General features: G+C 42.5%; 3 protein-coding genes and 1 long non-coding RNA gene across 10 annotated transcripts in view; 1 reads left to right on the forward strand and 3 right to left on the reverse strand.

Annotated features, from left to right (window-relative positions):
• Positions 1-6333, reverse strand: gpr174 (G protein-coupled receptor 174). Of its 6 annotated transcripts, none has more exons than XM_025063399.1 (4): positions 6023-6333; positions 2249-2334; positions 1947-2164; positions 1-1563 (listed from the first exon to the last, which is right to left on the reverse strand). In XM_025063399.1, exons 3-4 carry the CDS (start codon positions 2148-2150, stop codon positions 769-771), a joined length of 999 nt encoding a protein of 332 aa, XP_024919167.1. In that variant the 5' UTR covers positions 2151-2164; positions 2249-2334; positions 6023-6333; the 3' UTR covers positions 1-768. The 6 variants fall into 6 exon arrangements, with proteins under 6 accessions (XP_024919167.1, XP_016894871.1, XP_024919166.1 ...); XM_017039382.2 differs by having other exon boundaries at positions 2249-2337; XM_025063398.1 differs by having other exon boundaries at positions 1947-2167; positions 6023-6331.
• LOC112488232 (uncharacterized) overlaps positions 3674-14747 on the forward strand; it is a 26171-nt gene continuing 15097 nt past the window's right edge. Inside the window, exon 1 of the long non-coding RNA XR_003052079.1 lies at positions 3674-3774. This is a non-coding gene — a long non-coding RNA (uncharacterized LOC112488232). The remainder of the gene's footprint in view (positions 3775-14747) is intronic.
• On the reverse strand, positions 7066-10733 carry p2ry10 (P2Y receptor family member 10). 2 transcript variants are annotated; one of them, XM_025063388.1, is made up of 4 exons: positions 10315-10733; positions 9273-9472; positions 8999-9101; positions 7066-8364 (listed from the first exon to the last, which is right to left on the reverse strand). In XM_025063388.1, the coding sequence occupies exons 2-4, from the start codon at positions 9455-9457 to the stop codon at positions 7438-7440; spliced, it is 1215 nt and encodes a 404-aa protein (XP_024919156.1). In that variant the 5' UTR covers positions 9458-9472; positions 10315-10733; the 3' UTR covers positions 7066-7437. The 2 variants fall into 2 exon arrangements, with proteins under 2 accessions (XP_024919156.1, XP_008325760.1); XM_008327538.3 differs by having other exon boundaries at positions 7227-8364; positions 8999-9179; positions 10315-10704.
• Positions 13661-14747, reverse strand: part of lpar4 (lysophosphatidic acid receptor 4) — a 5608-nt gene continuing 4521 nt past the window's right edge. Inside the window, exon 3 of the mRNA XM_008327537.3 lies at positions 13661-14708. Coding sequence (XP_008325759.1) covers positions 14226-14708 — 483 coding nt within the window. The 3' untranslated portion in view covers positions 13661-14225. The remainder of the gene's footprint in view (positions 14709-14747) is intronic.

Consider the following 14747-nt stretch of genomic DNA (forward strand, 5'->3'; position numbering starts at 1 on the left):
AAAAAAAAAAAAACACCTAGTTTTTAGTACTGTGTGTTTAAAAAAAAAAGTCACTTTATCTTGTGTCGACATTACTGTGTTAGATTCATTTCCATGTCTTTAAAAATATTGTGAGTTTGAATAAATGGCTTCCTGACAAATAAAGTCGTATTTCACAGTTTCAGTTCTAAATGTTCTCAGAATGACTATCATTCAGGAAGTGTGTTTACGAAATATGTTGGCTTTTTATCTCGAGTTTCAACGGATGACTAGTAGATCGTGTCAATGACTGCAGATGATTATCGATTGTTGTCAAGCGATATTGTTGTGACTGTTTCACCCTGGTCCTGGTGGGTTTTCTATTCTTTCCATAACGAAACTAAGAGTGTTCACATAAGTCACGTGGAGAGAACAGACACAAGTCTTTATTGATAATCATTAAATTACAATTTAAAAAAATGCTGAAAATACAAAAAAATATGTTTTGCCCCATCATTTAAAACTTTAAACATTTCCTAAGGAATGCAAAGAATGTTTAAACTTGGAGTTTAGATGTTTAACCTAACATGAACCTCGTGGTTCTCATTATTTTTGCAGTGTCTGCTTTTGTAAACAACATTAAATTAAAAATCACCGCAGCTTTCACAGTGTGGGACAAAAAAAGAACATTTTGAAATTTGAATTTCATTTGCCTTCTACGCCCCCCCCACCCCTTAAAATAGCTTTGTGCCTCCTTTGGGACCTGCCCCCCTCTTTAGGAACCACTGGGTCCTTTAATGTAGATATAGTCTATTCATGTGCAGCAGCGTCTCCCCCAGTGATGCAGGACCTGCGCCTGTGTCCGCCTGCGCCGACCTCTGTCACGTCATGATGGCTCAGTCGTCTCCAGAACTCCTTGGTTGTGAAGTAATACATGAGCGGGTCCAGGGTGCAGTTCAAACTGGCCAGACAGAGAGTGACGGGGTGAGTCCGCAGGATCAGACCCCTGAAGGAGCAGCTTTTCACCGTGTTGGCTTTGACCATGAAGTCCAGGGGGAAGGTGACGTGGTACGGAACGAAGCAGAGCAAAAACACGGCGGCGCAGCTCAGCACCATCCTCAACGCCTTCCGCTTCTCCCCGTGGTCATGGACCGCTCCCTCTGTCAGGGTTTTCAGACTGCCAGCAGTTAGACAGGCACAGGCCAGCACCAGGATCAGAGGGATGATGAAACCCGTCAGCTCAGCTATGATCAGCAGAGCCCAGGCTTCTGAAGAACTGACCTGCCTCATGGGCAGCTCAGCAAAACACACCGGGTCTTTGTCAGAGTCGGAGATGGGGATCCGGAGCAGGGGTATGGGCAGACAGGCCAGACAGACAAAGAGCCAGCCCACGGCACAGATCAACAGGTCTCCCTTTTTCCTGGGTGAGTTGTACCTGAGTGGTCGCATGATGAGCTCACAGCGACGCACGCTGATGCACACCAGGAAGTAGATGGAGGCGTACATGTTGACATATTTGATATAGAAGCAGACCATGCAGAGGAAATGTCCGAAAGGCCAGGTGTTGTTCAGGTAGTAGTATATCCTCAAAGGCAGAGAGAGAACCTGAGGAGGTCAAAGGTCAATGTCAGAAAAGGGTTTTCTTTTTCCACGGTTTTTTTTTTCTTTTTCTGCAGGTACAGTATAGACCCACTTACCAGGGGGTCTGTGCTGTGATTGGTTCAGGTGAGGAGTTCTTAAACTATGGTATGATTACAACTAATGATACCTGGGCTCCCTCTAGTGGTACACCGATACTTAAAAAGGTATTGTAATAGGTAGAATCGTGTGAATTGCTGAGGTGGACTGGTGGATTTGAACCTGTGACCTTCTGGATACATATAGCTCTCAGGTATATTTTGGATTTTATGTTGGAAAAAAAGCAAAAACAATGTATATTTTCCAAAATGCACATTTTTTTCTGCATAAAAAATGGAAGGAAACCTTACCTGCAGCAGGTCAGCCACAGCCAGGTTCATCATGAACACGACAGCCTTCTTGGTTTCTTTGATGTAGACCCTGAACACCCACAGTGCCAACACATTACCCAGAAGGCCCGGTGCTAGGATCAAGCTGTACCATACTGCGTACACATGATGTTGGTAGGTCTTCAGGTCGCCACTGTTTTCACAGCTTTGGTTGTCAACGCTCATCTTAGACAGACAGGCTGCTTCAGAGACAACAGGAAGTTAGAATCGGGATCGTTGCTTGTCTGGCGGTAGTTTTGCTTGAACAGCCATGCTGTTTTTACCAGGTGGACTTCATGCTGTGAGCCTCCCTCCTCCTCCTCCTTCGCAGCATCCCAGAGAGAGTTAACTCGTCGTGTCTGACAGGTTCCTGCTGCAGAACAAAGTGAGACGAATGACAAAAACACCGCCTGCTTAGCATATTGTCGACCACTGAAACACGAAGAGGAAACTGAATGTTACAGAACAGTAAGTGTCAAAAGCTCACACACATTTGCAAACCCACACGCATGACAGTGTTCACGTCGCATCCAGCGGACTGACTCGCTACAGAAGACGTGCAAACCCACACATGAGCAACTGTAACTAAGTCATACACAGGTGGAAACTACCACAAACCGGGCTTGGAACAACTCAGCATGCAAATGCACAGTAAATTAGCCCTAAATTTGTGTAGGTTTGGGTGGCACTCCCTCGAACTACATACATTACTGCCTGTGGTACAGTATGAGCTGTGAGTGTCTTCTACATACTGTAGTTGCATAAACTACCACAGTAGTTTTCATAGTTTATCACGCTGTAGGACTCACACTTATAACGCTGATATACTGTCAGGAATTGAAGAAAGACACTCACAAAGATCTTTTTCAACAGCTCTGATTAGCTTCTTCTTCTTTTTGTTTTTCATAGGCCATCTGCTGCCACCTAGCAGAAGAGTATTTAATTGTTCTGCCTTTCATGCTTTGTCGAGCAAAGAAAAATTATATGCAACAAATAAATAAATAATAGATTTCAGCCCAATTACGTGAAATTGGATCGTGTTCCACGACACACCTAATGATCTCGTACAGCAAACTAGTGGCTACATTTGAAGGCAGAGAGAGTGCGCATGGTATCATAGTACGACAGCAGTACTACCACGTATTTGGGTGTACTACTGTGTATATCGCATATCTGCGATTATGTGTGTGCACTACGTAGAAACATTGAGCATCCTGATTGGCTGATTTTTCCTAATCAGACCAGTGACGCTACAGCGTAGGATGTTTTTTTACCTATTTCTTCGGGGAATTGTTTACTAATTTTAAAAGTAACCTCCATAGTTAATTTACAAAACACATATTTCGGTTTATAAAAGTTCTTCGAGAGTACTATATCAGGTTGCGATATACTTTCTAAAACGTCATTTTCGCGCCGCCCCTCCCCAGGTGGTTTCGGCGGCCTCACCTATCGTCCTTATCAATGGAATGATCCACCTTAGTGCGCATGTGCAGACTGTATTCCGGAAGACAGACTCAAAACAAACCTTTTGGCGCACAGCTTAATTAGACGTTAAGTGGTTAAATGGTTAAATGGCGAAATGGAGAAAACAAACAAATTTCTTTTTTCTTTTTTTTTTCAAAATGTGCGGACGCGGTTGTTTACATTTTCCCACGGTCACACTTAACTGGAGGAATCAACAACAACTTTAGCCTACGCTGCTATCAGCGACACTTAACTGGAGGAATCAACAACAACGGAGCTCTTTAGCCTACGCTGCTATCAGCATCAGTGGTGGACGGACCTGTGATGGAACTGTATTCACGGAGCGGTGAGTAGAAACTGTAAAATGTACTTTATATAGTATTTGTCTGGAGTAAACAGTACTTTTGAACGTATTCATGACTCCTTTAATTTAACAATTTAATGCCGGAGAACATTTGATTTGTTGTTTGGAGTGTTTTTGTATGTGCTGCATTTACTGCTTTATATGTTTTAAAAAGTGTACTTTGAATTTTACTGTATTTTGATATCTAAAATTCTGGGTTTTTTCTTATTTCTGTTTTATATTCGTGTTGTGTTTTGTAGTTTTATGTTTATAGTAATAGAGTAATTGTGATTCATTTAGATAAACTATTTTTTCCCCTAATATGATAATTTCTCCATATTACCGGAACAGAAAGTCCAATAATAGCCGGTAGAGGTCAGTGTTTCTCATCTTCTTTTTTTATCTTTGACTAATACAAATGATGGGAACATTAATATTTCTTTCTAAAATTTTCAACTTTTAATTCTTTCTAAACTTCAGTCGTGTCGCTGACCTGAGGTTGAGCCTCCACAAACACAAACTGGGGGTTTCTTTCTGCAGTGTGATGGGAGGTTGAATTACTAGATATACATACAAATATATATATATATATATATATAATGTGATTATTTCGCAAATTTTATCTAAAGTTTAGGTACAAATTACTGGACCAAAATTAAATTTCCTCTGGTTAAACAGACCAGTGAGTTCGGTGCAAGGTTGATCTCTTCAGGCCATCCGAGGATATTTCACTTAGCAGATTGTGACAAATATATTGGAACGGACACTTGCCAGCTGCAGCCACTTGAGTTCCAACTTTGCCCCGTGCTTGCGTTCATTGTCCTCTGTGATGGGGCCGTCTTGTTGTTGATGATGATGAGAACGAACTCTCCCAGGCTGAGTTCATAACCTCATATGTTTAATTTTAGTCTCATCATCTGAAAAGCCTGATTGAGGCAGTGATACGACTATAACCCACTAATGTAGTGCTCAAACCCAGGTTGGTTTGAGTATTGAATGACATCTGGTGTAAAAACTCTGCATTATCTCTCTATGGACTACTGTTGTGTTGACCTTCTGATAAAAGAGATGACCTTGAGGTTCTCCTTTATCCCTAATGCCTGGGTTCAGAGGGTTCTCTACATGCTGTCAGGTAGAATGCAAATTTCCTTGGTTTCATCTTTCCGTTAACATCACTGCAGTGTTTTTCAACGACAGGACACACACGCGAGTCACACAAACGTGAACCGAATCGAAACATTAATATATGAACTCATCTGACCAGATATAAAGTCAATATTCTCAAGGCGTTTTGTCATCGTTTTAGTTCTGTGTACCGTATGTCTGTGTTTGATATTTCGTCAAGTAACTATGAAGTAAAATTGAAACTTCGTTGACATATACGTTGAGAAATTGGTGTCAAAGCTAAATCAGCTCTGCCTGGAGTTTGACAGATGTGACGACCAGGTTCAGTCTTAGATCCTGGATCCCTGGTACTACATGGCACAGGAAATGAAACTCAGTAAATATAGTTGGTTCTTCAGGTTTGGAGGAAGATCAGCTAAAAAATTGTACCGTGAAACTGTGGCTTCCTCTCTCTTTCTCTCCCAGTGGATTTCCCCCACACCTCTAACCTAAATGTGTATTTTCTTCTTTTGTCACAATCTTTTTTTTTTCTTTTCATCTCTGTATTAGACACCCACTCTCTTTCGTCAACAGCTACAAATGTGGGTATTGATCATTGATGTTACACTGACAATATTTATATCTTAAAGTAGATATTCATTTACAAGATGTTTGTAGTTAGATTTAAAAAAAAGTGTTAGTTTTATGTTCTGTGATCACAGGTTCTTCAGTAAATGTTCTCAGCTCATGGCAGTGGAAAGACATTTTTTTTTTTTATGATCTGTGAATCATCGCTCCTTCTCTGTGGGCCGCTCATGTTTCACAGTGTTTCCACTTCCACACACATCTGGCCCACGTAGATGTTACCGGTGGGCACCCTAATCACCTTTTAAGGGTGATGAACCCCACACTCGGAACCATGAGGTGACACCGAGTTCAAGTAGTAGATATACGTACACATGGCACTGTGATAAACAGACACACAGACACTCAACATTACAGACATTCCACACGATGGAGAAACACATGAGGTCCCCCCCCGCACCCCTCTGAGAGATGACTCAACTGTGAAAGCATGCAGCCTCTCACACAAAAGCTCAAACTCAGTGTTACTTTCTTTAAAACACAGATAGGTCTGGGATCTTACCTCAAGAGTTCAAGACTTCAAACCCCCGTCACATTAGAGAGGTGAATATTGGAGCATCAGCCGGCACACATCACATCTTCTCACCCTTCTTCCCCCAACGCTGTCCATGTTCTCTCTCTGTCTCTCTCTCTATCTCTTTTTGTCTTTCTAGTGTCTCGTGAACACTTGTCCTCTCTCACAGTGTCTTTAGTCTTCAACTAAAATACTGTGATTTCCTGTTTTCATTTGTTCTCTTCTTTTGTGAGCTGGTCGGCGCTCTACTCTACGTTCCTGTGCGGCAGTGGGGGGGTTTCAGCACACTTCCTGCTCGTACTGTAGGGGAGGGGTTTACAAGAAGGTTTGACACCGTAACTTCTGCTATCATGCTCCTTGCCTCCCGTACCTCCCCTCCTGACCACATGTACTGCAGTGCCTCTGTGTATTCCTCTAAATGACGCCTCTTTGCTGGACTTCTCGTTTTTTTTTTTTTGTTTGTTTTACAAATAATAATTTGAATAATAAAAATACACTGATTAATAAACATTGTAGAGAACGACACAAAGGGCATGTTCTATTAGGCATATCAAATACCAAGCCCCTTATCCCCTGCAACCCTGCATTGCTTCACAGCGGATGCCTGAAAAGGTGGGCGTGTGAAGGCTTGGTTTCAGTCTTAAAGGTGACCTCAAAGGGTGGCAGTTACTGGGTTGTTTTTTTTTGGAGCTGTGCAACTGCTGCCAACTGTCTCACTTTGCAATGCAAAAGAAACACAGTGGCATAAAGTCACCCCCCCCTCCCCCCGGACCTGTCCTGTAGATGCGAGACACATTGTACAAACTTTACCACAAGACAAAACCGCACGGAGTCTCTATTTTGTGCATTTATGTATAGCTGTGATAAATACAATGTAGCTTTCAGAAAAGTTGATACAGTTTCACGAAATAGACCTAAAATTAGGATCTGTAATTCAGAAAAAGAAGCGATCCCTTCAGAGATGCTCCTTTTATACCTGATCTTAATGCTAAGTAATTACCAGTAAAATGCCTTCAAAATTGCCTAGAATGCTAGTTGTGTGCTAGTTTTTATTATTTAGTCCGTTCTGACCTAAACCACATTTATGTCATTTATTTGGGATTTCTCAACAATTTGTGAAACAAATAATAAAAAAAGTCAGTTAAAGAACCTTTTTTATGAATATAATAATAAATACATGCAACAGGGAAAATTAATTTCAATTCAACGCTCACTTTATTTTCTTTGTTCAGCGAGAATATCTATATTGTAGGAAAAACAGTAGTTTCATTAGGTTAGGTGGAATTTTGAAGGTGTGTTTGACGTGGGGGGGGGGGCTTGACAATTCTTCATCAACCTGTTCGTCAGGATGTTCATGTTCATCGCTCCGTTCCCAGGTTAGCTTTGTCGAGCTACAGCTGAAGCTACTCCCTGTCTGAGAAGGTACTTTCCTCACTCATTAGTCTGTGAAGTGGCAGACGTTGCGTCGGGGAAGCAACCGGTGAATACAGATGGGAGGAGGAGAAGGAGGAGGTGCGCTTTTTAAGGTGTAGCCTGAATTCAGCCGTTAGAAAATAATACAGCAGCGGGTTCAGGCAGCAGCTGAGGCTGGCCAGACAGAGAGAGAGCGGGTGGAACTGGCGTACCACCAGTTGGGTGGTGCAGTGGGTCAGTATGTCCTGTGACACCATCAGGTAGAGCATGAAGTTGATGTGGTAGGGGGCAAAGCAGAGCATGAAGACAGCGCAGCAGCTCAGCACCATCCGCAGCGCACGCCGCTTATCGCCGTTCGTTTGCTTATCCTGGACTCGATCGATATCAGAGCCCGAAGTAACCGACTGAAGTCGGCAGCGAGCCACAGATTGTTGCTCACCCTCCGTCTTCTTCTTGTTGAGGGAGCAGGTGATGCGGGCAGAGCTGTAGGTGATGCAGGCCAAGGGAATGACAAAGCCAAAGAGCTCAGCCAGAGCCATCATGGTGACGGCCATGGACATGGGCAGACGCCGCATGGGCAAGTCTTTAAAACAGCCCACCTTTGTGGATTGAGGACTGGGCATCGATGAGAGTCTGATGAGGCTTGAACCCAAAGGTGGCGGATACGGTTTGGTGGTTCCTGTGGGACTTTGTTTTGATGGATCAGCCAGGAAAACAGACGTGTTGTGAATATTCTGTGCAGTGATGTTGAGTGATGCGTTTGAGGCACTACTGCTTCGCATCAGAATGAATGGCGAGCAGGCCAGACTGACCAGTACCCACACCGTCAGGCTGATCATCAGGTCGTAGCGTCTCCTCCACTTCCGAGCAGAGAACGGGTTGAGCAGAAAAACGCACCTCTGGGCGCTTATGCACACCTGGAAACACAGGGAACAGGCAGAATAGTGACAGCGTAACTGAGAGTAGTAACTGCCGAAATGCACCATCAAAGATACAGCAATCAATCAATCAAACCGACAGTCAAAGCAGCGTTGCCAGGTCTCACAAGATGAATTTTTGAAACATCAACAAAAACAGCAACTACACTTTCTGAACAACAAGCCCCTGAAAAAAAGATTAAGAAAATGAACAGAAAAAAACCAACCCAGAGTCAATTTATAGTACAACAGGGTACAAGTGGCACAGTTTGCAGTTTTGTAGTTGATAAAGGAGGAAGTGGAGGAGGAGAACAATATGTGGGTGTAGGGAGGGGCGGCTGTTGTTCTTGTACTTCTCTATTGCTAAGGGGTTGGTGGAAACAAAAAACAAAAAAAAAACTTAGAAGGCATGTTTAACCTCTCACTTCAACCAGAGTTAACCTCTCCCTCTTCAAATTCTGACCAATCAAAAAAAAGGGTTTATCAGACACCATATGAGAAAAATTGCTGCCCAGATGCTGCTAGAATTCCGAAATATGGGTCGCAAACCCCCCCCCCCAAAAAAACTACTTTCTTTCTAGAATCCCCGTCAAAGAAACAACAAAATGTTTAACTGTTTTAACTGCCTACTTACCAGAAACACTATGGCAGCGTACATATTGAGGTACTTGAGGTAGAAGCAAAACAAGCAGATACTCTTTCCAAACGGCCAGGTGTGTGTGAAGTAATAATAGATCCTGAGCGGCAGAGAGAGAATGTGGGTCAGGTCGGCTAAGGCCAGGTTTATCATGAAGATCACTGCCTTGGTCTTCTTACTGCGGAGGAAAACGGACAGGGTCCGTCATGTTGGACACTTAGTTTGTTTACGTTTTTTTTTTTTTTTTTTTTGATATGTCTGTGGACGGTACCTTATGTGTCTGCAGAGAACCCAAAGGGCAGTGGAGTTGAGAACCAGTCCGGGGATGAAGAGCAGCAGGTAGAAGTAGGTGTACATCTTTTCCATGTGGTGCTCCCATTTGGTCAGATTATGGCCACACGATGGGGAGGAGTTGACCATAGACCCCTCCCACAACTGAGATGCATTTGGAGACATTCCTTTCCTGAGGCACTGGAACCACATGTCACCAGTCTGTCAGTTTGTTTACAGCCCCTTACAATCATGTTAAATAATAAGCACCTTTGAGTCCAAAGAAAAGTCCTTTATCATAAAATAATAATTATTATTATTAGTTCATGGAAACAAATTTCATCCAATTTAAAGAGATTTAAAAATACATGCTGCTTTTGTAAAAAAAAATTGTTTCCTAAATGTAAAGAAATAGAGAAAAATAATATACTATAAAACATATAAAATTCCACCTGATTTCATTTTGTTTTTGTCTATGCAACCAGCTATGATGCATTTCATGTGCAACTGTTGCAAGTCTTTGCAAATCAAAGAAGAAACAACAAGAAGACGCAGCTTCTTTTTTTTTCCCCTTATCACTCGAGCATCATCCTTCCTCTGGCCATTACTGAGTCACCACACCCTGCCCACAGACAATTATTTGTGAATCTGCTGCATTTTCTTAAACGTACACTATACTTCATCTTAAAAAGTTCGTGTTGACTGTGTACTGCTGAGTCAATTCACGCTGTACTTCGGCAGGTTGTGAAAGTTAATTTCTCACATTTAAGGAAGTGCCTGGTTCAGTTAACATGCTCCGAAATTCTTAGAATAAAATGGCAATTCATCAACAGTGCCTTCAAAGGTGGCAGTTGACGCTGTAAGCAATGTTACTTTGTCTCCAAAAAAGGTTCCAGAAGCTTCTGCATCTCTATGAGTACCAGCTGAAATTACATCATATTTTTTGCTTTCTGCAAAAGGTTGCAGCGTGAAATGTCTCTGACGTTATTGCAAAACACAGCAGTTTTGCTGCGTTGGAAAAAAATAATAATCAAAACATTTACCTTGTGTTTTTTCTCTCCTCTTATAATAAGCAGTGATGAAGGTCAGGGGTCAGAACAGCCGGGTCAGAGACCATAAGCAACCACATGCCTCATGCTCCTCCGTAAACAGCAGGCTGTTGAACAAACACTTTTGCTTCAAGCAAAAACAAAAAACAAAAACACGTCGTGCAGGCCTTCCTGGTGCATTTTGCGGCGTCCACGTCCATGTGGGCAAGTCCGTGATGAGTGTTTAAATGCGAGGTTGGATATAGAGGTGGGGCTGTATTCTTTTTCTCTGTTTCTTGATGAACACGATGAGAGGAAAAGGAAGCTCTGCCCTTATGCATATAAGTGTTTTTCTACCGCTCGTTACATCACATACGTGCAATTCCGTGCAATTCCGCCAAAAGGAAAACATTTTGCAATTTGCAGAAAAAAACACACACAACATAAAATAACATGACGGAAACAACAAGAAGGCTGGTGATTTATATGAAGCAGATGACCTCATCAAAGGGCTCATATTAAACTATTGTCTGCTTCCCCTGCCTGATGCCTGACTTCCTATTTTTGAAACTGTTGTCTTTCAACATATTTTTGTTTTTTGATTCTGCAGCTCTATTGCAGTTCATGGGATAATTATTGTCTTTTTATATTTATTATAACAGCTTTTTTTTAGAGAAACAAAAAAACAAACAAACAACAACGGTTATTTTCTCAACCCACTAGTTTCACATCTGCTTGTCTCATCTCACACCCAGATAAGATGAGATGCAGCAGATTGTCAGGCGAGGTCAGGCACCTGCAGGGTAACACGTTGGCTTCCTGTGCTATACCCCGTTTAGTTTCACTTCACTGCAGGTCAACATACTGTAAGTTATGGCAGGCTAGCTGGTTGAACTACTTAACTAATTTAAAGTTGAAATTATTTTAGTCCATATTTTGCCTCAAAATAATGGATATGGAGGTTTTGACGTTCAATTGTACAGCATGTTGCAGCAGATCTGCTGCTAACACAAATTATAATTTGTATAATTTGTATATAACTATTATATATATATATATATATAAGGAGCATGTTTTTCATTTTTGAATTAAAAAAAAAAAGAAGCACCAAGTTTGTTTTTTTTTGTGGTTCAAATGATAGTTTAAATGTTAAACCTTCAACAGTCTTAGGCCCTGAAGTGAGTGACACGCATGAGCAGAGAAACACTTGACACTTCACTGATTTAATGAAATGTGACACCAACAAAACATCTGATACATATCGAATACATTTAAGGAGCACATATCAAAGTGGACTGGGTCCAATATGACACATCTGATTTGTGCTGTTAACTAATAAAGATTCGGGTTCCCACCACTTGTGCCTGCATTTTGAACAAAGTCTGAAAACAGTTCAAATTCAAACTCAAAATTCAAACAAATCAGCCAAGTTCTTCAGTTAAAACTGTTATAAAAAAAAAGGGCTCCTTTGGTGATGTATACCAAACGGCCACTAGAGGTCAGAACAAGCCCATTCTACAGGTCAGTTTGGAGCCCGTCTGTGAGTCTGTAGACACAGCAGCAGATTGTTCTTTGAAAGGAGATCTTTGACAGGTGTGATGGTTCTCAGTTAACACGGTTCTCCAGATCTCGTTTGGTCGGCAGCAGCTGGACGCGTGTATTGTGTTGCAGATCTTTCATCTCTCAGCAAAGAAGATCGGCCCGTTGTAACAGATGTGGCGTTCCAACAGCTTCTCTTACCCAACCTCTTCTGTGAGACGAGGCCTGTGTGACAAGTGTTGTCACACGTCCACCCTCCTACTCTTCTTATTTCCTGCTCCACTTCTAAGTGCCGCAGAAACTCATCTCCCTGACTGTTAACCTTGACCCCCGTCCATCTGGTGTCATTCTTTTTGACGGACAGACTGTGGCCACTGACTGGAGTCTCTCTTCTCTCCACATACCACAGCAGGTATGGAGGCCCCCCGAGCATTTCCAAGTAAGGTGTTGGCTCTCCAACTGTGCATGCTTCTATGACAGAAAATGTAAACAACTTGTGCAAACATCATGTATAATGTGTCAGACAGAAGCCTTCGCTGCACGTATAGAAACATAACGACGCCCCCACCCACAGCTGGACCAGCGCCAGTTTGGTTGCCGCCACAGACATGAGCCAAACAGCTTTTCTGTGTTTTCAGTGTTCAGTAACTGGACCTTTAGCAGATTAACGCACGATCCTTATTAAGTCACGGGAGACGGCTGGGTTCTAGTACTTTTCATCAAACCCAGTCATCTGCGGTTTATTACTTCAGCCATTAAACACATTCAGAGGTCAGGGCTCTCGTGTCGGAGCTTGTCACAGCTTGGGTTTTGGACTCTGTGTAATACTGAACTGAACATCGCTCTGTGTGTTCATTGATTGATGTGCATTGATTGGCTGCTTCAGAGTTGGTTGCCCAATGATAGTCTGCCTGTTACGGTCGATGTAGGGTAAATAGTTAAGATCCTGTTGGTCGGCCCTTGGCTTTTATTCTGAACTCATCAGCTGAAGTCGGCTTCATTTTAGTAATGACAGTTCGGGCGGTGTCCAACTGCAATGCAAATATTCCTGGTGTTGGTTCATGTTCTTTTTCTTTTCTTTCTTCTCCAGTGATTCCAAATGTAGATCCCTCTGTTCCAGTGTTAGGAACTGATGTTCAGGTGGAACAGAGTCTGAGTCTAGGATCACACTTAAATTGTTTTTAAAAACCTCAATATATTGTTGTCCCGATGGTATCATAATCACCCTGGGTAATTTGTAATGAATGGCTTTGCTTTCTTATGTCATTGTTTTTTTATAAATACAAAATACTGACATATACATTGTATTTTGAGATATGGCAGAAAAATATTGAAATATGAAATAGTAAAAAACTAACAGTAACCATCTCTAGGTTTAAACTGCCATAAGAAACCTGCTTCAACCTCTGACCTCTGGTCATGCAGTTTGTCTGAAACACCGAGTTCTGCTGAGTCATTACTCATTCGTACATCACACACTGAGTAGCGGTGACTTGGGGAAATTGCCAACTCTTTTGTTGTGAGCGAGAGCACGTTGCTGTGTGGGAGACTTTGAGCGGCTCCACCGACTAAGGCAAGATTAAGACAGAGGGACCTCATTCACGGGCAAACAATGCAGCATTGCTGTAGCTATAATACACAATTGGCCTGTACAGAACACAGACCGGGGTCCTTGACTAGATCAGAGCTGCCCTGTCCAACAACCATGGGACCACATGGGTCGCCTGATGAAAATAAGTCCTTGAATCATAAAAGTCGGCCCACATTCCGGCTGACAAAGACCAGTTCTCCCACCACGCCGACGGGGAAATAACAACAGACATTTCAAACAGACTTTTAATGGCCTCAAACTTCAACACCAGACACATTCAACTTCAAGCAGGTCAGTGCACTGTGTAATAATAACAATGGTTCTCACCACACTAAAGAATGTCAAAACATTAATGTCTACAATGATACAGTGCACCGTGGAAGCTGGAGCTTTAGAACAATAAAACCCAGTGCGTTACAAAAGTATATTAACAACATATTTCAACAGGAATCTCCTTCTTATCTACACTCTCCGGTGCGTTTGTGAGTGTTTGTGCGGTTGAGCTCAGTTGACGATGTGTCGAGAGTGTCTTTAGAGGCATCACGGTGCACAGACGGTCAGAATAGTCCCGATCCAGCTGGGTCTCTGGTCCCTGTAGTGTTCTTTCGTTTAAAAAAAAAGAAAAAAAAAGTTTGTGTTGCAGTGGTGGATTAATCAGTAAAGCCCAGGCCATAGCTGAGGAATTACACCAGGACTTTACTAATCTGCAAAGCTATGTGTTTGTCAGTTCGAGACCACACAGCTGATTGTTTTTTTTTTTCTCCAACTTAAGGCTCAAGTGTTTCAAACCCACAAGTCAGAACTTACTCTCTGATATATTTGTGTCTTTCCCATTGCTGACTTCAGTGTGTGTGTCTTTGGGAAGTGTGTTTGCTGGGTCCTGAATCTCAGTGTCACTACGAGGAATGCTCTCAGGTCGGGAGCCTTTTCCTCCCATGGTCAAGCTTTTCTGAAAGCTCTCTGAGGTGAAGTAGTAGACCACAGGGTCCAGGCAGCAGTTGAGGCTGGCCAAGCACAGCGTGATCGGATAAAGAGTTCGGGCAAAGCGTTCTATAGCGCAGTTAGCCAAGGCCTGCGTCCGCACCAGGGCGTATAGGAAGAGGATGGAGTTATAGGGAACAAAGCAGATGATGAAAATGGCCAGATGGACAAGAATCATTCGCAACACGCGTCTCTTGCTGTTGCAGCCGTGACCGACCGTTGCAGGGCGGCGCAGTGTCCTCAGAACAAGTGAGGAACACACCAAGTTGGCTAGCAGTGGCAGCAGGAAGCCCACGATCTAAAAAAAGAAACAATATCATATAAAGGGTGAGAAAAC

This window comes from Cynoglossus semilaevis, chromosome 15, assembly GCF_000523025.1.
Source record: "Cynoglossus semilaevis isolate Cse_v1.0 chromosome 15, Cse_v1.0, whole genome shotgun sequence".
NCBI lineage: Eukaryota > Metazoa > Chordata > Actinopteri > Pleuronectiformes > Cynoglossidae > Cynoglossus > Cynoglossus semilaevis.

Excerpts from the sequence above, each read along its gene's own strand:
- p2ry10 (XM_008327538.3), bottom strand. The coding sequence starts at position 9,457 with ATGTCTCCAAATGCATCTCAGTTGTGGGAGGGGTCTATGGTCAACTCC. Across the intron at positions 9,180-9,272 it reads GTTCTCTGCAGACACATAAG|TAAGAAGACCAAGGCAGTGA; the intron begins GTACCGTCCACA and ends TTTCCTCCGCAG. Across the intron at positions 8,365-8,998 it reads ACGCTGCCATAGTGTTTCTG|GTGTGCATAAGCGCCCAGAG; the intron begins GTAAGTAGGCAG and ends CTGTGTTTCCAG.
- gpr174 (XM_025063400.1), bottom strand. The coding sequence starts at position 4,589 with ATGAACGCAAGCACGGGGCAAAGTTGGAACTCAAGTGGCTGCAGCTGG. Across the intron at positions 2,119-4,536 it reads AGTGGCTGCAGCTGGCAAGT|TGGCGACCTGAAGACCTACC; the intron begins GTCCGTTCCAAT and ends CTGTGAAAACAG. Across the intron at positions 1,564-1,946 it reads CTGTGGCTGACCTGCTGCAG|GTTCTCTCTCTGCCTTTGAG; the intron begins GTAAGGTTTCCT and ends TGACCTCCTCAG.